A 24,667-nucleotide genomic window follows, 5' to 3' on the forward strand; every position below is an offset into this window, starting at 1 on the left:
GTGAGCAGTCGGGCCCTATTTCTTGGAGGATGGACTGTTTGGATCTTCTCGCAGTCCAAGGCACTCTCAGAACTTTCCTCCAACACCACAGTTCAAAAGCATCTATCTTCCTTCGCTCAGCCTTCCCTAAGGTCCAGCTCTCACATCCGTAGGTGACTACAGGGAATACCATGGCTTTGACTAGGCGGATCTTTGTTGCCAGTCTGATGTCTCTACTCTTTACTATTTTATCGAGACTGGACATTGCTCTCCTCCCAAGAAGTAAGCATCTTCTGATTTCCTGGGCACAGTCTGCATCCGCAGTAATCTTTGCACCTAGAAATACAAAGTCTGTCACGGCCTTCACATTTCTCCCTCTATTTTCCAGTTGTCAATCATTCTTGTTGCCATAATCTTGGTTTTTTTTATGTTTAGCTGCAACCCAGCTTTTGCGCTTTCTTCTTTCACCTTGATTAGAAGGCTCCTCAGCTCCTCCTCGCTTTCGGCCATCAGAGTGGTGTCATCTGTATATCTGAGGTTGTTAATGTTTCTTCCAGCAATTTTCACTCCAGCTTTGCATTCATCAAGCTCCGCATATCGCATGATGTGTTCTGCATACAAGTTAAAAAGGTTGGGTGAGAGTATGCAGCCCTGCCGTACGCCTTTCCCAATCTTGAACCAGTCTGTTGTTCCGTGGTCAGTTCATACTGTTGCCACTTGGTCCTTGTACAGATTCCTCAGGAGAGAGACAAGGTGGCTTGGGATGCCCATCCCACCAAGAACTTGCCACAATTTATTATGATCCACACAGTCAAAGGCTTTAGAATAGTCAATGAAGCAGAAATAGATGTCCTTCTGAAACTCCCTGCCTTTCTTCATTATCCAGCGGATATTGGCAATCTGGTCTCTCGTTCCTCTGCCTTTTCTAAACCCAGCTTGAACGTCTGGCAACTCTCGCTCCATGTATTGCTGGAGTCTTCCTTGCAGGATCTTGAGCATTACCTTACTGGCATGAGAAATAAGGGCCACTGTACGGAAGTTTGAGCAGTCTTTCGCATTTCCCTTTTTTGGTATGGGGATATAAGTTGATTTTTCCAGTCTGATGGCCATTCTTGTGTTTTCCATATTTGCTGGCATATGGCATGCATCACCTTGACAGCATCATCTTTTAAGATTTTAAACAGTTCAGCTGGTATCCCGTCGTCTCCTGCTGCCTTGTTGTTAGCAATGCTTCTTAAGGCCCATTCAACCTCACTCCTCAGGATATCTGGTTCTAATTCATTCACCGCACCGTCAAAGCTATCCTTGATATTATTATCCTTCCTATACAGATCTTCTGTATAGTCTTGCCACCTTCTCTTGATCTCTTCAACTTCTGTTAGGTCCCTGCCATCTTTGTTTCTTATCATACCAATTTTTGCCTGAAATGTTTCTAATTTTCCAATGTTTCTAATTTTCTGGAAGAGGTCTCTTGTCCTTCCTATTCTGTTGTCTTCTTCCACTTCCATGCATTGCTTATTTAAAAATAGTTCCTAATCTCTTCTCGCTAACCTCTGGAATTGCGCTTTTAACTGGGCATATCTCCCCTTATCCCTGTTTCCTTTTGCTTTCCTCCTTTCTTGGGCTACTTCCAGTGTCTCAGCAGACAACCATTTAGCCTTCTTGGTTTTCTTTTTCTTTGGGACATACTTTGTTGCCGCCTCCTGAACAATGTCGCGGACTTCTGTCCATAGTTCTTCTGGGACTCTGTTTACTAAATCTAGTCCTTTAAATCTGTTCTTCACTTCCACTGTATATTCGCTAGGAATGTTAGTGAGATCATATCTAACTGGTCTGTGGATTTTCCCTGATCTCTTTAGTTTTATTCTAAATTGAGCAATAAGAACATAAATATGTAGCATAAAATCAAATAATCTCTTTAAAAATCATAGAAACAGAGTTGTAAGGATCATTGACTCAAAACTCCAGCTAAATGCAGGATATCCAAGCATTCATTCTTTTGGAAAGCTGTTCAGATCTCATCCTTGCTCAATAGGTTCTGTTGCAGAACCAGTCTTACTTTCAAGATTTTCCTTCTAATATTCAATTGAAACTCACTCTCTTGTAACTCAAAAAAGTTAGTTAATTGTTACTTTGATTCTTTAAACCAGAGATAAAGAACTAAAATCGATCAAATTGCCCACCCCTAGCTCTATTAGATTATGTGGGTTAGATGTTGTTAGGGTCTAGTCATTTAATATTCAATGCACTTTATTTCAATTATTCTTTATCTCCCCGGAGGGACTCAGGGTGGATTAGTACACATATAAGGCAAACATTCAATGCCTTTTTGCATGAACAATGACATACAATGTACAGATAATTGTTGCATTTTCCATGCCGAAGGAGCCTGTTGTCCATAGACATGCTGGCATGTCTACAAGGGGCGCCCTTTTACCTTCTCGCCAAGGCGGTACCTATCGATCTACTCGTATGCTTTTGAAATTCTAGGTAGACAGGAGCTAGGACTGACAATTGGGAGCTCATCCCAACTTGTGGCTTCGAACTGTTGACCCTCTAGTCAGCAGCCTTTCTTGCAGCTAGCAGCTTAAAATACATTATTTCTGTATTCCAATGGTGTATTCATTTTAGTACAGCACACTTTTGATCTCAGCAGTCATACCATTTGGATGTATTCACACATCTGAAATGCTGATTCTTTGCTGCTAGGAGGGAGGTGGAGTGTTGTTTACTCATGAAATCTAGGCAGAGGCCTCAAGATGCTGGTTCAAAAGGAACAGAAAGAAATATAGACTATTAATCCCCACCCAGTGAAATGTTATTCAGCAAAAGAAGGAATAACTCCTCATCTGTTGCTTTCCAAATGTTGGAAAACCTTTCTCAACATTCTTCATTGTCTCATTGCTTTTAGTTACTATTTGACCTTTCTCTTTCTGTGTTTATCAATGTAGAGGAAGATCTATAGCAGTCGGCCCTGAAATATCTCTCTATTTTTGAGAATTACCTTTTCTCTGTATATTTTTGGGAGTTACTTGCTTTGTTTTAATTTGATGATCCAGCTTAGATAGCTCATGCAACCATCTGTTTTTTCCCTTCTACCCAGGAAATTTACAGGATCCATCTTTAAAGCCAGTTGTCACTCCTGAGCTTGTAGGAGGCCGTACCTACCTCAAATGCATTTTCAGCAGTGCACCTTCAGATTATTCTATGGGTTACATGGTGGTCTGGTCACGCCTTTCCACATCCAGCATGAAAGAACAGCTTCATCATGAGACAACATTGCAGACACTTTCTTATGTGGAGATGGATGGAGTTAATTTCAGATTGGGAGATACGGTAATGCTTTCTTGAACTCAGAAAAACAAGGTCAAACATTGAGAGGAACTGAATCCTGCTGTAGTTTTCTTTTTTGGTTTGTCTCTTATTAACTTTGTTCTCCTGAGTCTGAATTTGGCCTGAATATAAAAGATGATGCCGAAACAGGAGTATATTTTAAAGGAGAGTTATTAAATACTATTTATCAAGTTTAGAATCCCCAGCATCCCAATACATTATCTGCAGTGCATGTACTGTCTCCAATTTATTTATCAGAACATTCTTTTTTGTTATATATCACAGTCCTGCCTTTTAAAAAAATGTAGTAGGAAAACATTCATTTATATGATTAACAGTAACTGTGCTTTGTGACAACACTATTGCAACGGAGACCCAGTGTAGGCTTTCTACTCTATAGTCTTATGCTTTTTTGCTTAAAACTATATGCCATTGACTTAATTATGGAATGTAGACTCAGGAAACCAGCCAGATTCCAGAATAGCATTCTTTGACCTCTGGATAACGTTTTCCACTGATGTTTAGGAAATGGTGTATGTGATAACTAATCTGCACAAAAAGCACACTAAATGTCCAAATGATACCATTTACATAAACCACATGCAGATATTTTTTTTTTCTTAGTGAAGTCATAGCTTGATATCCCTTATTTCTTATGGGAAAAAACTCCTCACAAAAACATGTAGAGCTGGAACACACCCTTTCATAGAATCATAGAATAATAGATTTCGAAGAGACCACATGGGCCATCTAGTCCAACCCCTTGCCATGAAGGGAAAGCACAATCAAAGTACCCCTAACAGATGGCCATCCAGCCTCTGTTTAAAAGCTTCCAAGGAAGGAGCTTCCACCACACTCTGAGTTCCACTGTTGAACAGCTCTTGCATTCTGGAAGCTACTTCTAATATTCAGGTGGAATCTCCTTTCTTGCAATTTGAACCAATTGTTCCAAGTCCTAGTCTCCAGGGCAGCAAAAAACAACTTATTTATTTATTTATTTATTTAATCCCTCTTTTCTCCCATGGCTCCTTCTTTCTTATGACATTCTTTCAAATATTTAAATGTGGCAATCATCTCTCCTCTCAACCTTCTTATCTTCAGGTTAAATGTACCCAGCTCTTTAGCCACTCTACATAGAGCATGGTCTCCAGATCTTTAATCATCTTAATTGCCCTCCTCTGAACAACTTCCAGCTTAAATTGTGGTGCCCAGAATTGGACACAGTATTCCAGGTGAGGCCTAACTAAAGCAGAATAGAGAGGCATCATAACTTCCCTTGATCTAGACATTATACTCCTTTTGACACAACTCAAAATCTCATTGGTCTTTACCCAATAGTATAATCTAGGTCACCTTCATAGGTGCGCTTTGCTTAAAAAAAACAGTTTGATATGAAGGAATGTGACTTGAATAACATTTGAGAGAGCATAGAATTCCTGAGAAAAGAAACTCAACAAAATTTATTTTTTTACCAAGACAATGAAAAAATATTGGCTTCTTATAGAGTAGCCCAATGTTGTGCTATATTCCACAAGAACCACATTAAGGGTCAAATTAGATTTGGTAGCAAATTACATTTCTAAAAGTAAATGGCAGCAGGGAACAGGCACAAGAAAATATCATGATGGAAAGGGATAGATCTAATCCCTCTCTGGTCCTAATGAAAACATTATCTTCACATTTGTGTAAAAGAAAATGAGAGTTATGGCATGTTTCATTATTCCTGCATGGTAGGGGTTGGACTGGATGACCCATATGCTCTTTTTAAACTCCATGTTTCTATGATTCTGTTTCTGTGACTGGGTTTGTAGACAGGTTCTACCTGAAATACTAAACCTGTCCACAGATTCCACCAAAAACCTATTGTCCTTATGGGGAAAGGTTAACGGCTTAGAAGCAGTGTCTTACTTTTGACATGTGCTTACAAAGCTTGAGGCACTCAATGATTGGTTTTCCTCTCAATGTGGAATAGCACTGAAAATACCAAGATGATATTCTGACATTACAAAATGCAAATAAGTTGAGGAATGCTTATCATAACTTTGCAGATCAACCCAAATAATATCAAGAATATTACTCCCACATTTCCAATCTAATTGCTGCACAAATGAGAAAGTTCCCAGTTCTATTTTTAATACGCTAGGCAAACTATGCTCCCTCCCTCCTTCCTTCTCTCTCTCGCTCCCTTTCTGCCTCAGTACACAATAATATCCATTTAGGTAATATTGAGGTAATAATACTGACTTTTCAGTGATATCATAAAGACTTTGAGGTTTTAAACATCTAGTGCTTTGAACATATTAAAACAACAACACACACAATTTAGTCCTGATGCCTTTCTATGTCATCTGCATTGCAACATGACTGGTATGATTTCATGACTGAGGACATTTGCTAGTAGCTTGTTAGTGAACTGTGATGGCATAATGTGCATCATAGTTGTTCACATTTTGGACATCCTAGAGGCCATAATTTGGTATCAGAAGTCTTGAGAATGATGCCATTGTTGTGCATGCTTCTAGGAGAATTTTTGCTGCTGTTCTCCTTGCTCAACACCATCCAGGAAATGGTTGTGTTCGGTGGAGGGATACAGTAGAGGAGGAGTGGGATTGGAAATTATATATACAATATATCTTCTGATTCAGGAACTCTGCCTTCACCTGAACATCATAAGCAAGACATTTGCTATAATATCCATCCTGTTCTATGCATCCCTTTTTGCTGATAGTATTGCAGAATTAGATGGTTGTTGCTAGTGACAGAGTCTGTTAGTTTTGTTATTTTATATTTTCTAGGGAGCAGGATCTATGTATCATCTTATTTCTCTAAAAGCACGACCACTATGAATCAAGGAGAATGAAAAAAGGTCAAACTCTGCTTCTAGATGACTGATATCCATCTGTACTACTTTCTATTCCTTTAAACCCCCTTGATAATATCGTCTGCACACAACACAGAATAACCATCAAGATGTTGTTTATACTCATAGCTTTAATAGAGTCGTTGAGCTTTAGTAGTCCAATTGAGTTTGAACTTTTATTAGCATCTCTTTAGATTAAATAGCCACAGCCATTTCTTCATAATGTTTCTGAGAGCAAATTTCTCCATACTTTAGGTCCCAATTATGTCGTTGGAGAAATGATGCCTGCAGCAAAATGTTAGCCAAACTGCTGCAGCTTTAATAAATAAACCTATAAGACGGCAATTCCTTTCCATAGTAAATACTCAACGTAAACCATTTCATCTGATTTGAAACTGTAACAGTCCCAAGACCTGTTTAGATTATACTGACAGAGGTCATTCTATACCAGGAGGTACAGCCATCTGTAAATTACAGCAGGCACAGTATGTACAAGAGATAATGCTAAGAAAGCAGGATGTGATGAAGAAACCGGGCAGGTTTTGCTCTGTGCAGCAATTCAAAAGTTCATGCAGTGAGGTGACTTGTGCAAAATTGCTTTCCCCACTCCCCAGCCCCCATTTGCTTTGTACAGACATATATCAGCCACTTAGAATAAATGAACTTACCACTTCATTTGTATTAGAAGAAGAGCTGATTAATATACATTGTAGAGAGAAATGGAAGTCTTACTTTTCAATAATAGGCCTTGAGAATAGAGCAGTAGTTTTATACACACACATACACACATTGCTTTTGGGAGGATTTTGATACTTAGGAATTAATACTTTATCAAGTCAAACCCATTTATTTATTTACTTCATTTATATACTGCTTTTCTCAGCCCTTGGGTGACTCAAAGCAGTTAACAATAGCAAAATTCAATGCTCAACATCATAAAAAGAGTTTAAAAACAGTTAAAAACAATGATATAATAAACAATCAGTTGAACATAACTATGACATCTCATTAGCGTCTCATAGGTAGAATCAAGATCCAATCTCATAATCCATTGTTCCATGTTCCTATATTCAATACACTAGTATTGTCATTCTAGTCCATGTCCTTTAAACTCTACAAACATCTACTGTCCGAAGACCTGGTCCCAAAGCCATGATTTTAATTTCTTTCTGAAAGCCAGGAGGGAGGGAGCAGATCTTACCTCATTTGGGAGTGTGTTATTGCCTTCTTAAGTCCAGGTGCATCACTGCTCAGCAGGACTTGGATAAACCAGTGAACCACACAAGCAGTAGTCATCTCCTAATCCCTACCTTTCATTTATAGCAGAGTGGGAAAAATCTCATCCAAGGGCTGCCAACGGGGCATCTGCCCATATAACACCCTCAAACGTTTTTCAATTGACTTGTTGAAAAATGGACCAAGGAACGTCCAAGACATATTGGAATCAACTACAAGCCACTATAGCACTTTGGCTGGGTTAGTGCTGAAAAAAATGGTAATTTTTTATTTTGAAGGTGGAGAAGTAGAGAGCCATGTGGATTCTCATGAGTACGAGAAGGGGCTAATGAACAGCCCTGATCCCTAGCTGTTACATCCACCCCACCCCCATTTACGGCAACACTCATAGTCCCATTCTAATAAACCTCAGAAGCACAAGTCATTCACAGCTTCAAATCCATCCATATTTCTATCTAGGCCATTTTGGCATTCTTTACCTGTAATGAATCTGGAATCTTTAAAAACCTAACAAAATGTGCTTTTAATTAATCACTCAATACATATTGGAACATGTTCTTTTCTCTCAAAACATTTATTAAAATGCAGATTTTGGCACATTTATGCAGTCCTTTACTTCCCTTGCAAAACCAAACAACCTTACCACATCATGGTGGTCATGAGCTTCTACATCAATTGACTTTATTTGGATTTTTCTCTGACGTTTCATTGAGCTTTCTGGCATGCTGAGCTGTATTCACAAAACAGATTCATCAGCGTGGATAGCTCTTTTAAAGGTCAGAGTAAAACCAGGAGCGGATTCATCACACCATTGACTTTAACTTACTGAATGCCACCAACTGTACTCCTGCAGAAGTCCATCTGCTGTAACTGGGCACATTCCAGTCCATTAATCTCTAGGTTTGAGAGGTAAGTAGGATTTTATTTGATTGAGAAACATAAGGAGAAAAATAAAACATCAACAGTGTATAGTCCATCAATGTTGTCTTTGCATAGCCTGTAGGGAACTTTTTTCATCCCCCTCCCCTCTTTCTCTTGAAATGATGAAATGATAAGTGGAGAGGAAAAGTGTCCGATTGTCGAGTTACAGAGCAGGAGCCAATATTCAGCTGAAGGCAAGAAACCTGTGAAAGAAGCTATCTTAATAATTATGTGACAAACTGTCAAAACTGCAGATCAGTGACCAACACACATATCTGATTATTGAGAGGAAAGTATGTCTGAGTAGCAAGAAAAAGCGGGGGAGGAATCCAAACTTAGAAAGGATACCAAGTAAGAAATACTTTCAAATTGTTTAAGTTCACAATTCTTATAACTAACACCTCACATATATTCCTCATTTGGGGAGAATAATGTTTTTCAAATACTGGATAACATATACATTCACAATCTGCAAAAGGAGGTTTTGGACTCTAGATCCCCAAAACTCCCAGCCAGCTAAGTCAATAGCCATGTTGGCTAGTGCGTTCTAGATATTTTAGTCCAAAAGGTGACTCATTTGAGCATTGGATCAATTTCACTGAAGAAGTGGAGAATAAATTCCTTTATAGACATGTGCCACATGATGTTACCTTGTAACAATGAATTGCTATTGTAAAGAAAGCACATAATATATAGCCAGTCTTAAAGTTTGATCTTGAAAAATAGTCTACTGAAATTCCATCCCACTGTTATAAATTATCTTTTCCTTTTGGGGAAGAGAATGGAAAAAATACAATGCAAAATTCAAGGTTGGGGATTCTGGTACATATATGCATAGGAACCAGTTCCTCCCACCCTACTCATGCCTGCCTGAACAAACAAAAAAATCCTCTCTTGGGCCACATATCTCCCAACATGGAAACCAGAAGTGATATAACAGTGCCTCCTGTTGGCATTTATCCGTTATATAGCTAGGGAAAAGTGATAGGTTGGTGGGTGAGTTCAGGCAGTTTGGAGCATAGAACATTTTTGAAAATGTCCCAACCTGTGCATTGCATAATAAGTTTATGAAATGGCTAGAGGTTTTTATGTGTATTCTGCGCCTCTGTTCTTAAAATGACATCTCAGGAGGGAACAGGGCTCTATAAATGGGACAAGATGCCCCAGCATGTTCCTGGACAGAATACTAGGAAGGCCTCACTTTTGTCCTCCTCCTTGCCCCTTCACCATTTTTACATTAAATATATGCAGTCTGAAATAGAGGAACAGTAGAAAGATTGACCTAAGTGGTGTCCAAAGTTGTTCCTTGTTGCATGGAACACCTGAGTGTTCCCTCCTTATTTGCTCGGGTTCCCTCCTTGTTCCTTGACCTGCTCAACCTGCCTTTCATGGAGGAGGCAAGGATTTGCATGCCCCAGGCTTGGCCAAACCAGTTTCCCCACTACAAGATGGGTGGGAAGGAAGAAACCACTGGTTGGAGAGGTAGTAAGTGCCCTCTCCCTGCAACATAAACAACAACTTTAGCTTTCCAAAGAAGGTTTTCCTCCATGGCTTGGGTTATAAATGAATGGATTTTAAAAAAATTCTGACTGTTTTAATAGGATTTATGTTTATGTTTTAACATAAACAAAATGTTTGATTTTGTTGTATGCTGCTTCTTTTAACAGTTGAATGCTTTGCCTTATGTTGGAAACTGTCCTGAGTCCTCTTGGGGAGGGTGGTATATAAATAAATGTTGTTGTTGTTGTTGTTGTTATTATTATTATTATTATTAATAATAATAATAATAATAATAAGAGCTTCCTTAGTGAGCCCAGAAACACCAGCTGAGTTACAGATTACATTCGTAGTTAAATTGTTGTATTGAACACATATGTATCCAATACAATAATTTAAGTATGATACACACACCCACATCCATGCTCTATCTATCTATAATATTTTTATCTACCTCTGAGTTGATACTCCATTGCTTGTAGCCTTGTGTTTAAATGATAACTCTGCAGAAGTCTGAATGTCACCTTGCAAGAAGTGACAAAAACTACCATGAGGAAAAAGGACTTTGTGATGTTTATTCATTTTCAGAACTGATACCGTGCTACTGAAGGGTCCCCCCCCCCCCCAGAATGAAGAAACAAATCAATCTTTCAAATAACAAACAAACAAACAGCACCTGCGGTTGTCGTTCCATGTTCAAGTGGTATTTCTGGAAAGAGATTTTTAAAGCAGATTTTTCAGACTCCATTGATAACAATATTGCTTTGAAATGTCAACCACCACAAAGAAAGGAAATCGACCCCTGGAATATTACTTTGTTCTGTATGAATGCAATATTGCTTTTTTATTAGATTTTCCTCACTGGAATGTTTAACATTGTCAGCTATGAAGAGTTTCTATGTGTTACCTGTGGTACACTATTGCGGCAAAAACAATACTTGAAAGTGTTCTCAAAGGCTTTCATGGCCAGAATCAATGGGTTGGTATGAGTTTTCCCGACCGTATGGCCATGTTTCAGAAGCATTCTCTCCTGACTTTTCACCCACATCTATGGCAGACATTCTCAGAGGTTGTGAAGTCTGATGGAAACTAGGCAGTGGAGTGTTTAAATATCTGTGGAATGTCCAGGGCAGGAGAAAGAACTCTTATCTGTTTGAGGAAAGTCTGAATTTTGCAATTGGCCACTTTGATTAGCATTGAATGGCCTTGCAGCTTCAAAGCCTGTCTGCTTCCTGTCTGGGGGAATCCTTTGTTGGGAGGTGTCAGCTAGCCCTGATTTTTAATGTCCAGAATTCCCCTTTTTCTGAGTGTTTTTTTTTTTTACTGTCCTGATTTCCGGGTTTTTTTAAATAACGATAGCCAGATTTTGTTCATTTTCATGATTTCCTCCTTTCTGTTGAAATTGTCCACATGCTTGTGGATTTCAATGGCTTCTCTGAGTAGTCTGACATTGTGTTGTTAGAGGGGTCCAGCATTTCTGTGTTCTCAAATCATATGCTGTGTCCAGGTTGGTTCACCAGGTGCTCTGCTATGGCTGACTTCTCTGGTTGAAGTAGTCTGCAGTGCCTTTCATGTTCCTTGATTCTTGTTTGGGAGCTGCATTTAGTGGTCCCTATGTAGCCTTGTCCACAGCTTCTTGGGATATGGTAGAGTCCTGCAGAGGTGAGAGGATCCCTCTTGTCCTTTGCTGAATGTAGCATTTTTTGGATTTTCTTAGTGGGTCTGTAGTTAGTTTTTTAGGTTGTGTTTCTTCATCAGTTTCCCTATGCGGACAGTGGTTCCCTTGATTTATGATAAAAACACTTTTCCTCTAGGTGGATCTTTGTCTTTACTCTCATGGCTTGGTCTTGCAACTCTTCTGATGTCGGTAATAGAGTATCATTTGGCCTGTAGAGCCCAGTTTATGTGAATTAGTTCACCTTGGAGGAGATCGGGTTCACAGATTTTTTTTAACTGTCTGCCAAGGCTTCAATTGTGTTTCTTTTGTGACTTGGGCGATGGTTGGAGTTTTATCCATGTGTGTAGGTTTTTTGTAAACTGTGTGGCACCACATCAAGGACTCCGGCCACTCCATAGAAAAAATCCGCAACATCAAGCTGAACACCAATGACAAACTGATCATCTTCAATGTGGTGTCTCTATTTACCATATTCCCAGTAGCAGATACCATCATACTAATCAACCAGAATTTCCCAGAAGACATCACAGCCCTGTTTCATCATTGCCTCACCAAATGTTACTTCCAATGGAACAATGAATTCCATGGACAGAAAGCTGGAGTAGCCATGGAGAGCCCTCTCAGCTCAGTCATAGCAAAATTTGTATATGAAAAAGCAACAAAAAACCCACTATATGGTTTAAATATGTGAATGACACCTTTGCCATTTAGAGCCATGGAGAAGAAGGCCTAAACAAATTCCTGGACCACCTCAACAGCATCCACCCAAACATCTAATTCACTGTGGGAAAAGAAAATGAAGGAAAACTGCCATTTCTAGATGTCCTAGTCATATGCAAACCCAATCAACAATTGGACCACACGGTTTACAGGAAACCTACACAGGTGGATACCATGAAAATTAACAAAATCTTACCAAAACTCTAAAATCACTCAGATAACAGAGAAATTCCAGACAAGAAACCATCAGGGCCAATTAACACTTCCCAACAAAGGATTTCCCCAGGCAGGAAGGAGCCGGGCTTTGAAGCTGCAAGGCCATTCGATGCTAATCAAGGTGGCCAATTGCAACATTCACACTTGCCTCAAATAGACAAGAGTTCTTTCTCCCACCCTGGACATTCCACAGATATGTAAATCTCACTTGCCTACTTTCCAACAGACCATTCAACTTCTGAGGATGCTTGCCATAGATGTGGGTGAAACGTCAGGAGAGAATGCTTCTGAAACATAGCCATACAGCCTGGAAAACTCACAGCAAGCCAATACTTGAAAGACTAACACAGTTTTATCACAGCATAAGCTTTTAAAAATGACCTACTTCATCAGTCATTTTTCACATTGGCCATAATCTTGTGAATGACATTGTGTTTGGAGTAGGAACAGGGTGTAATTTCAGGCTTCCCCAAAACATTATTTGGTATGAGAGAGAATTTTAAGGTGAACTTCTTGAATTTCTTAGTTGTAAATCATGTGGAAAGTGGTCATTGCCAGCAAGGCAATATAGTCTTTTAATTGATAGGCTACAGCAGTCCCTCATAGAAATGGTAGGATTGGGTCCTTAACCAAATAATTGTACCCAGGTTACCCCATGACCCATATCCCCATGACTATCTGAATGGGGTTGACGAGATGGATGCAACTCTCAGGAAAGGTCAGTAGAAGTTGGATCCCTGTGGGTTTTTTAATGCAGAAACAAAGGATATTTAAATATTTTGGCATAGTCCATTCCAACTGCTATGTGGACCTACATAAATAGGTTGCCGAAAGCATTTTTTTCTTCCAGTCTGTTCCCACTCTTTACTTTATTCTAAGCCTTGAAATGTTGAGTTAAAGCAAATTATCTTCTTCTACTGTGGCTTTTTTTGACACACTTAGGGATGGAGCTAGCAGCCACTAGCTGTATATAACTGCTCCCCCAGTCTTTGGAGCTCAGTCTCTGAGGGCCAGTGGTGTGTGATACATGGTGCACACAATCATATCAGTAAGAGTTATTACAGTCTGAAAGCAGTGAAAAAATAACCGCAGGAATGGAGAGAGAAGGATCTGTTATTGTCTGCTGCAATGTGTGGCCAATGTTTCTCTTCTTGCCAGAAAACTTTGCTGAGTGACTACACTTGAAGCAAATACAAACTAGTGGCTCTCATGAAAGAGGTCAACATTCCTGTCTATATAGCCCACCTGCATTCCTGTCTACACAGCCCACCCCAAATCTGAGATTCTCCCTCCCGGGTGGCCAGATACTAACTCGATTGTAACCGGGATAGCAGGCAGCTACCCCATAAACCCCAAATTTAAGCCCTAAAACTTACTTAAAGCTGAAGCCAGGCACAGAGCCTACTTGTCATTTCTTCTGATGTGTCAAAATGGCATGTGAGGAGAAGGGGAGGGATTTCCTAGAGTCTGAAAAAATGAGATGGCTGTGTGGATTAAACCCGGGAATCGTTGACGCGGTCCCCGGGCCCAATCCACACAGGGCCCACAACGGATGAGAACCAGATCTTACATAAGATACAGATCTTACCAGGTGTTTTATTAATTTGGAACAAAGCAGCAAAAACTCTGCTTTGCTCTGAATTAATTGTTTTTTACCAGTGGTGTCATTTGGACATCTCCAGTAAAAACCCAGACAGGGTCCCGAGGTATGGGCCTGTCTGGATGGGTCCTATGTCAGCAAGATGAATTGAGAAATGTGTTGTGGTCCTGGAATGACCATGTAATGCCAAAATTCATAATTATGAGACACAACAAAGACACAGATATTGGCTTTCAGGAAAGATGATTTTATCAAGTTCAAGGAATTACTGGATGGAATCTTATGGCTGTAAATGCTTAAGAAAAAAACTTGATAGGTGGTTATGAAGAAGTAACTGCTAAAAGAAAAATCACGAACAATTCTGAGGAAAAAGAAAAACAGGAAATAACTGAAATAGTTAATGTAGCTGTACAGTAAACATGAGGAGTATGTGAAAAGGAAAAAAGGGCATATACAAAGAAAAGAAGAAAAAACAAATCACTAAAGAAAAATACATTTAAGTAGCCAAAGCTTTTATTCTTTCTTCAAAGCTTTTCCCCATTTTCTGTGGCATGTACATTGCTTTCTTTTTATATTATTATTCTGTCTTATATAATTCTATTTTATAATTTAATTTTTAAAAGACACTAATGTTAAGTGGGATTTCTGTGTTACAAGATGCTTGGAAGGTAAATAAAGCAGAGGGAGAAAAGAAAAGAAAAGAAAAGGACTTCTTCGCTCCTCAAGTCTGGCTTGACAGTTTTCTGGGGACCCCTCATTCTTCCAGAAACAGTCATGGTTGTAATGGGGTAACAAATTGTATCAATGCCTTTGAGAGATTCTGACAGGGCATTATTATTATCATTATTATTATTATTAAGTTTATTTATACTCCGGTTTTTGCTCTCCAAAAGGAGATTGGCATTGACAGGGCTGAAGCTGATACAGAAAGGGCTTTGAGCTGGTAAAGATGGGGATTGGAACTGAAGTTGAAAGGGATTTGGATTTGAGAAAAAAAGAGAACTACCTGTTGTTTTGGGGAGCTTAATGAAGAAAATATTAAGGGTTATTATACTTTTTTAAAAAAAAACTCACGTTTAATAACTTCTCTTTGGATTTCTGTCAAGCCTGAATTGGAATCAACCCATGCATAACTATACAGAACCCATGCAGCAACAAAGCCCAAAGTCCCCATTTTCCACTACTCTGAGGTCCAGTAACACAATCCGACAAAGGAATATATTGGGGAAATAAGGACAGGATGAGTGGTAGGATTCCGATGGGTTAGAGTTTGGGGGCTAGCCAGGATAAAAAAAAAAAATCTGTTCCATTTTCATTATTTCTCTCTCTCTTTTTTTCCTTCTTTCAAAATTATTCTCATCTTATCATATGGACAAGGCTTCCAATTCTCTTCAAGAATTGCCATAGTTTAATTTCCACTGCCAGTTCTGGATCTGATTTCATATTCATCTTTGTGAGTAGAAAATACATAGGATAATTCTATCTCCTCTTCTTTTTTTTTTTCTTTTTTTTTTTTTTTTTGGAAAAAAAGGTCATGCCACAATAAGCAAGTCATTCACTTCCCCCCTCCCACCAAGGAATAGGACTTGCCAGTTTAGTGGGGGGAGGAAAGAAAAATGGGGTGGAAGAGGAAAGCCATTAAGATAACAGATGGTGTGTTTCCTCACAGGAGATAACAATTGTATCACTGCTGTATGAACAAACATAATTGGTCTGAAATCTCTCACTTTCTGGGGGGAAAAACCTTGCTGTTACAATGTTATCAGGTTTGTATACTGGGTAAAATGGAATAAATAGCTTTTCCATATGAAAGCTCAATATGTGAGAAAAGATATCTTTCACTGGAAAGTACTGGCCTGGGAATATAGTTTAAAACTTTAAAAAAGACAGTATGCTTCTGTTTGCAACATGTCTTTGGGCTCAGCTGGGAAAATAATAGATCTGGTACACCCTCTTCTAGTGCAATCTAGGTAGGACCTCTGCCTACCCAATAAAGCCACTTTAAATGAACTCGGAAATTTATGTTCCTATTTTCCCTTATGTTTCTATTGTGTTGTAGAAATATATGTATCAGCTTGATAGAACTTTAACTTCCTTTCTTCCATTCTATGTAATACTGTGATTTGTTGCATTTTGGTGACATATACATAATTTTTGCTGCATTCCTCTGAATCGTAGCTCTAGGGCTTTCTGGCAAGGCTGTTTAAGGGCTTGTCTACACCAGCCCTTTAAGTGAAAGAAGACCAAATGATGTCCATGGGTTTTTGATTTTTAATGCTGAGTAAACTGGGCTGGGATGGTTTACACAAAATTGAGGAATGCTCTGTAGTTACACCAAAACTCCAAAGTAGCTCCACAGCTCAGGTTGAGTGTTGATGGCACACCGGCTCAAAAGCAAATTGGTCTGCTGTCCACATCAGTGCCACCACCCCCTTGCAATTGTCAGCACAAGGAAAAAGAGATGGACCAGACTCATGTGATAGCTTTCACTACAGTACCCTAACAGAGATCTTCAGAGTGCTGCTGACTATTGCTGGATGTTTTTGCTGACATTGGAAAAGACACCTGTGCAACCAAGGAAGGGGTTGTAAAAGGAAAAGTATATAGAGAAAACACGTTTGGGAGGGGGTGTCAGTTTCCCTGCTACCAGAACTGATTTTTACCTGTGAAAAATGGGGAAATGTTTCACTGTTGGTGAAGTCCATATTCTCAAATCTCTACTCCTAGAAGGCTAAAACAAAAGCAACATAAACGGACTGGAAGCATCTTCTGGATTTTTCCCCAAAACCAAACAAAAGACCTACAGCAGCCAGTGAAGGGTTTCAGAGGTGGAAATTGCAGTTGGATCTTCTGAAGTTGTTTAAATGTTAGCATAGAAACTATTAAACCTATACCATTGCAGAAAAAAGAGCACACAATCTCTGTAAAGCATTAAGGAGCATTGATAGTCTTCAATAGATTAATTTAACCAATCCATCATTCTTTCTGATGGGCAAAAGGAGCACTGTATTTCTTTAGTATTTATATGTTTCCCTATGAGATTTTCCACTTGCTGTTCCATAAACTTGTATTAAGGATAGCACCTTGCGACAACTTTAAAACACATGTAAGAGTATTTGTTAGCACCAGAATTTTCTTTTCTGTGGTCATGGGAAAAGTTTCTGTCCTTATCCATTTGCCATTCCATCAGGGATGTTGGGAAACTAAAGTCAGGAAACAGAAAGGCAGAGCTGCAAAGGCCATCTTTATGAAGTATAATCTTTCAGCCAAAGCTTCATAACCTTTACAACGTCTTCAATCATTTTTCATAAGCTCTACATTTAAAAGGAGGAACCGTTGTAAAATGGACAATTTATTTATTGCAGGTCTTTTGCACTGTCACAGCTTTTAGGTGGGATTCTCTTGAGCACCAGTCTTCCCCTGAAGAAAGTGATGGATTCTATGTTGGGATTAAGGTAACAACAAAGCACTTCATTTAACAAACTTCTCTAGCATATCCTTGATGGAGATTTCTGCATTAACCACTTTGCTCTACGAGACAACACACCATAAAATTGGCTTTGTTGATTATAAACAGGGGGCTTTTCGGTGTCCACAGAGAAAATGTTTCAGTGAATTGCCTGTCATTCTATCCATCAATCTATCAGACTCTCCGAAAGCACTAACAGCTTCAGCAACTATATACGAATAAATGTATTATGAACATGTTCCATGTCTGAGGGACAGTTATTTGCAGCTCTAAGGAGATACTCAGTTCTGTTATTCAGGTATAATGGTCTGAACAGATGATGTTATATCATGCCCACATTGTGAAATTAGTGTGAAAAAAGTTTTTTCATGTTTAAATGGAACATCTTTGTGAATAATGGTCTGGACTTCTCAGTTGAATCCTTTGAATATTCCTGAAAGATGTAATCCACCTTTTGCAGGAATCCACAACAAAGTTCCCAATCTGTTAATGCTGAACCAGAGCAGGTTAAAACATTTTCTGAATTCAATTGGTTATTTGGAACCAGGTATTTTATAAGATACCTTCTTTCCCTGCTCTTTTGCTTCTTCTGGAATGTAGTATAAATAAATGATGGAAACACATACAAACACACACATATTCTCTAAGTCTTATTATAGAAGTTGTCATACAGATTACTTTTCAAATGCTAAATCAGTAAAAATAACAAGGGCATGTATGCTACATCTGCAATTATTATTTATGGGATAATTGTTATGCATTATAGTCATCACTGTAGTTCATACATAATGCCTTTGATTGGAGGCTTAACGGCACAGCCACAGTTTAGTTTGATGTGCTATTATTTATACATGTGTACTTTAGAAAACCATCTTCTTTTTGTTCAAAATAGATACTACAAATTGAAGAAAACACAAGGTTGGTGAAGGGAGGCTTTTAACACCCTCTAAATCATATTAGAAGATTTCTTCTCCCTTCCACATCATTTCCTGTAGCACTTGACAAGGGGCAAGGGAAATGGCAAGCAAGCTTATACACCAAATTAAGAAAGAAAATCTGTATTATTTTCATTTCCACTTAGAGATCAACTGGAGCTATGGGAAAACCCAGCACATTTGTGTATAAGAAACAATCACTATGCATATTGATATTTAGAAGTACTACCGTTACTGCTTGCCACCTCACATTTAAAGATTAGGACAGCTAATGGATAGTAAACATTTAAAACTGTACTGTTTATCTTTTCCAATATTGGATAGTGTCTTATTAGTGACATATGCACATAGAAATGTGGTTTATTCATGCATAAGACCAGGGATATAGTACAGAGGTATAGTTAAGAGGAAGGAGAGGTAAAATGAAACATTGTCCCTCCAAATTATTATTATTATTATTATTATTATTATTATTATTATTATTATTATTATGCCAGATTTTCCTTTCTTAAATTAACATTGCATTACAAATAATGCAATTTAAAATCTACAACATGTACATATTAAAATAGAATCAAACAGAATTGTTAAAAACAAATACTCAAAATCACTTAAAGTCATTAAAAACTATTAGGTAAATGTAACGGTTTCTCCTTGACATTAAGCCTTGTCATCTCCAACTCTGGATGGTGGTGCTCATCTCCATTTCTAAGCCAAAGAACCAGTGTTATCTGTAGATGCCTCCAAGGTCATGTGGCTGGCATGACTGCATGGAGTACCATTACCTTCCCATCGAAGTGGTACCTATTGATCTACTGACATTTGCATGTTTTTGAACTGCTAGGTTGGCAGAAGCCGGGGCTAACAGTGGGAGCTCACCCTATCCCTGGATTCAAACCGCTGACATTTTGGTCAACAAGTTCAGGAACTCAGTGGTTTTTAACCCACTGCACCACCAGGGGCTCCTTAAAAAAGTAATTTAAATATTACACAGACTCTACTGACTTGTTCTTAAAAACTCTCTTCTTTAACAAGAGACATTCTACATCTAGGACCTCATCAGATACAGTGAGATGAGCCTCTTCTTACCGCTTTTTTCCACTGCCGGAACAGAGTCCCACAGAGCCCATCATATGGCACAGGGCTACTTCCAGCAGGACTCCATTGGGCTCTGTTGTGGCAGCAGAACCCAGAAGTGTTGGGTGTACATCTGACTCTTCACTGAAGAAGGCAAGGAACCAAAGAGGAAGCAGGGAGAGACCGGGATACTTCATGAAAAGAAAGACCACAGACACCAACAGGAGGGGACAGAATCTGTGGGGGCAATCCACTACCCTCACAGTACTCTGCTTTATCCCTGCCCATCTGATAAGGTCCCTACTCCATGTGTTGCATAGCAACTATTAGGAGCAGAATTTGTGTTCAGGACCATGCTGCCAATAGAGCAGTCAATATTGAACATGATCATACCTCCTATCATTGGACTCACCAACCTGGATGTCACATTACAGTGAGTCAAATATGTGTAGGAAGCCTCTTTTTACTAAGCATGAGGTGCATGTTATCTTACCTGATCATTCACCATTAGAATGAAAGCCACCCCAAACCCTGATGAATGGGACACTTGAAAACTCCTTGGTTTGTTTTCCTGCCAACAAACCAGAAAATTAATACTTAAACTAATCTTTAATTATTCCCATGGCATGTTTGAGAGAGATAAGACAGACCACAGGCTCCTGCGGAGTTCCCACAATACAATAATCAAACTGCATGGTTTGCAAGTCCTTGTAATAATTATTTTTTTTAAAAAAATAATGGATTTTTTTAATGTTCTGGGTGTAATTGCACATGTGTAAATGAGACTGGGTAATCTTCCCAGACTAAATATTCTTGGATTTTTTTAAACATAGCCACTGTGAAATACATATGTCAACATCATCTCTCTCTCTTACTTTCACATATAAAATGGAATAGCATCTGAGCCACACGGATGGCTAAGAAGTCGGCTATGCATGCCAATGTATTTTAATTAACATTTTTCATTAGTAGCTCTGTAGTGCATGCAGCAAATTGTTTTCATGCTGTTATTGATTAGAATTTTATTTTTGATTTCTTCATCAGAAATAAGAAACCATTGTCTGACTTTACTTCCCACCCCCAAATGTTGTAATTACTGTTAAAAGGGAGTACTTGGAAATTAAGAGAATCACTCCTTAATAAGCAATTATAGTGGCTGATTTGGTAGCATGGTTTGGAGCTAAGCAGAAATCTCACCAATGTAGCAAATTTACCTTATCTTGCAATGGCAATGCTCCAAGACCTTGTTAAATCCCCTTCACAGCAGTGAGAGGAAAGATGGAAGGTTAAAACTAAAGAAAAGGCAGCAGTGAAATATTCCAGGGTTTGATCTGAACACACATGACAAATGCAAATATTTTCCTTAATAGAACCCCCTTTTAAAAATTAACAGCAGAAATTACCTTTGGCAAAACTAAATGCCTTTGATTCTTTGGTTCTATAAGTTTTAATGTTTGTATATTTGTAGATTTTAAATTGTATTAAATGCTTTTAATGTAAGCTGCTTTGAGTCTTCTTGTGGAGAGAAAAAGCAGGATATAAATAAACATAAATAATAATAATGTCATTCACCCTAATGAGGAAAAAAACTTTTTAAAAACTCTTTTTGCTTTCACAAAGTAAACTCTATAGGATTCAAAACTGCCTCCCTGGATCAGCATTTGTTGAGGGCTAAAGATTTATCCACAACACATTGCATTTGTTGAGATATAATAAACCTCACAAAGACAAAGTTTCACTTGTTTTAAAATGGATATTTATTGTTATTTCCACTCCTTTTTGTCTACAGAAGAATAGCTATAAATAGACAATGGCTACTGTTTAGCTGAAAATGTTCTCATTAAAATAATTGGGCTCTAGGTTTACTTCCATGTAAAGGATGTAGAGATGATCATCATTGATTTACATAACTCTAAAGTAGACAATGAAGATATTGATTTTCTATACTTTGGGTCAGTCATTAATTAGAATGGAGATTACAGTAAAAAATTATAAGAAGGGTAATGCTTGAAAGGAAAACTATGAAAGAACTAGATAGGATTCTGAAGTATAAATAATCAGGTTAGCTGGAAAGTAAGGTTACAAGATTTTTTTAAAAAAATACAAAGAATGAATATATTCTAATAAAAAGTACATGGATTGTAGCATAGGTATCACATTATTTTTCCACGTTATCACCATTCAGTTCAATACATTTTGTCATCCGTGGGACAAGTTTTTGATGCCTGTGTCATAGAAGTTTCCTTCCGCCTTTTTCAGTGCAAGATCAAATATCTCAACCAAATGAAGTCAACAATTCATGTGTTGCATGAGTGGTGTGCAGATGCGCATTGACATGAAGACAGACTCCCGCCATCAGCATCCCACAACATTTATTCTGAATTGCTCTGTGAAGTTTCTTCATGGTCTCACAATATATTCCGTATCTATTTTATCACATGCCGTCTTGACATTAGGTCCTCTTCATTAACTGAAGCTATTTCGTGTTGAATTGCAGCGACGTTCAGGTAACATTTTTACCTAAATGTTAGCATTTAGGTAACATATTACAGTGCGAACTTCACACTTGAAAGGAAACTGTATGAGGAGGCTCATCTCTAAGCTTCACCAAAATGCCAGTTGGTGAGCTACTGATGACTGGCACTGTTCGTTCGCTTCTGCTGCCTTCTCGCTATACGGCAGTGATATCAATTTCTCCTGTGAAAATTCCCTGCAAGAGCTACATACCTTGTAACCTTACTTTCTGGACTCATATACATTATTGAATACTAAAGTTAGGATTGTCCATGCCATTGTACTTTCCATTTGTGTGTATGTTTCTGAGTAAATCAACTCCTTTGAAATGTGCTGCAAGAGAAGAGTTCAATGAATATTGTGGAGTACTAAAAAGACAATTTTATGGTTGTAGAGCAAACTAAGCCAAATCTCACCCTAGAAGCCAAGGTGATTAAACTGAAATTGTTGTTGTTTGAATATATTCTGAGATGGCATAGCTCACTAGAACAGAGAATAAGGTACTGTCCCATTATCCAGATGAAGGCCACTAGAGAGAAAGGGAGTTGAGGTGGAGTTGAAGGAGTAAACCATTTCCCCCGTTTTCACCAGTTATTCCTCCCCCCTTCCCATATCATAAATGAGATTGTTTCCACATTGGTGGAGGGAATAACAGGAAAACAGGTGGAAATTGTTTTCCTCCTTTAACCCACCCTCCATGACATCTCTATTAAAGCAGCTCCACTGGCTGTTGATAAGTTTCTGGTCTCAATTCAAAGTGCAGTTATGACCTATAAAACCTGAAATGATTCAGGTCCTGCCTATCTTTGGGACTGCATCTCCTCCTATGAACTGGTGTGGGCTCTAGGATATGGTTGTGTTGAGTATTGTTTTGACTGAGTTTTAACACTGCTGTTTTATTGAATTATTTTTAAATCTGGAGTGTTATATTTAACTATGTTTATTTTAACTGTGTTTTTGCTTGATTTATATTTGTGTCTATGGACATTTTGTCCCATACATAAGCTGCCCTGAGTCCCTTCGGTGAGATGGTGGTGTGGTAGAAGAATAAAGTTATCATTATGGTTTTTAGCATTGCACTGTTTGCAATGGTAGACATTTGGGAAGTAAAATAGAATTAATGAGAGGTAGAATTCTTATTTAGAGTGCAATGCCCCCTCCTGTAACTTTACCCTTGGATTCACTCTGCATAATATTGCATGGTGAAAGGAAACAACAATTTTGAGTTCTGTCAGTTAAGTAGCAATTTGTCTCTTTTTCTCCAGTCCAGGCTTGGGTTTCCCACCCAGTGATGTGCAAAAACAACTAGTTGAAGCGCAGGCCCCTCTTTGCATACAATAATAACAAACAAAAGACAAAGTTTTTAAATAAAATATTATTACATTATACATGATCACTATAGCAATATTTATGGAAACAATTGTCTACTTAAAACATTTCACTGATTCCATCCTTTGGATTCATATACTACAACATTTCTAAATAAATCTCAGGAAACAGTTCATGTTATTTTGCTTTAATATTTATTATAGGTTTCTCAATATCCCAGTCAGCAGTTCAAAACTCTGCTGAGAAAATATCAATCTTGGCACAACACATTCAGAAAAGCTTCCCTGGGTACTTTGTGTTTTTCCTGCATGACTGAGGTTGGACTAGAGGCCTGTGGGGTGTCTTCCAACTCTTTTATTCTGTGATATCTTTGGGGGCCTTTCATTCAAGTTCAGAAATGCCCCCTCCTCTCACATCCAAACAGCAACAGCTAAAAATTCATCTGTGCCCAAAATAAGAGTCTATTTGCCATCAAAACTGGTCAGGCCTTAATTTGGTCACAACCTTAGACTGATCATCTTGTCCTTATTTCCAGTTTGTTCCTGAATCCTTACAAATTGAAGAAGACGGCCAGGAGCATATTTTGACAATCCTAAGTACCATCCCTATTACCTGTCTGGGCCAGGATGACATCTGTAAAATTACTTTGCAACTGAGTACCCAGGATTCTGGTAAGAGCCTTTATTGCAGTGAACATTTGATCAAGCGTGTTTGCTGACTTTTCCTGAAATTGCTATAATGAATCTAAAAGCATAGCATGGCCAGAAGGATACTCACCATTTAGTACTGCTGAAAGGCTTCAAAAAGACATAAAACCAATCAGATGAGGGAAAAGTACTTAAAAGACTGTAATTTATACCTAAGCTATTCTGGGATAATAATCAAGTTACTGCTCACAGTGGCTAATATCAAAAGATATGTGTGTTTGCTTATAATAGAGGCAGTATGGTTCAGTAAATTTAAAGGTAGCTTAGTATGCTGGAAAAGGTGGGTTCAAAACCTTCCGGATTTTCATAGAATCATGTCTCTAAACCTATCGTTTTAATTATCAGAACAGATCATTAATTGCATTTCTAGATAGTGGGAAAAGGGGGAAATATTTTATTTATCACATTCAAATCCAATTCCTGCACATCTGCTGCTGACACATTTTCCTTAGCTTCTGGGATAATTTCTGTGAAAAATTAGTGGTGACTTAGTAAATAATAGACGTAGAGATGTGTTGTAGTAACAGCTGTCTCATTCTGTCCACAACACAACTACGTAGCCCACTAAAGTCCCAGGATCAGGTTGCAATGTGACA

At 38.4% G+C, this 24,667-nt stretch overlaps 1 protein-coding gene across 7 annotated transcripts in view; it reads left to right on the forward strand.

Moving 5' to 3' along the window:
• Positions 1 to 24,667, forward strand: part of LOC132766860 (von Willebrand factor D and EGF domain-containing protein-like) — a 324,994-nt gene that overhangs the window by 98,666 nt on the left and 201,661 nt on the right. For 5 of the 7 annotated variants that reach the window (XM_067472855.1, XM_067472881.1, XM_067472890.1 and 2 more), the window contains exons 5-7: positions 3,083 to 3,315; positions 17,406 to 17,495; positions 23,900 to 24,035. In XM_067472855.1, the coding sequence (XP_067328956.1) occupies positions 3,083 to 3,315; positions 17,406 to 17,495; positions 23,900 to 24,035 (459 nt within the window). The remainder of the gene's footprint in view (positions 1 to 3,082; positions 3,316 to 17,405; positions 17,496 to 23,899; positions 24,036 to 24,667) is intronic. The other 2 variants (XM_067472876.1, XM_067472894.1) reach the window with 2 other exon arrangements.

The sequence above is a fragment of the Anolis sagrei genome, chromosome 1, assembly GCF_037176765.1.
Source record: "Anolis sagrei isolate rAnoSag1 chromosome 1, rAnoSag1.mat, whole genome shotgun sequence".
NCBI classification, from domain to species: domain Eukaryota; kingdom Metazoa; phylum Chordata; class Lepidosauria; order Squamata; family Dactyloidae; genus Anolis; species Anolis sagrei.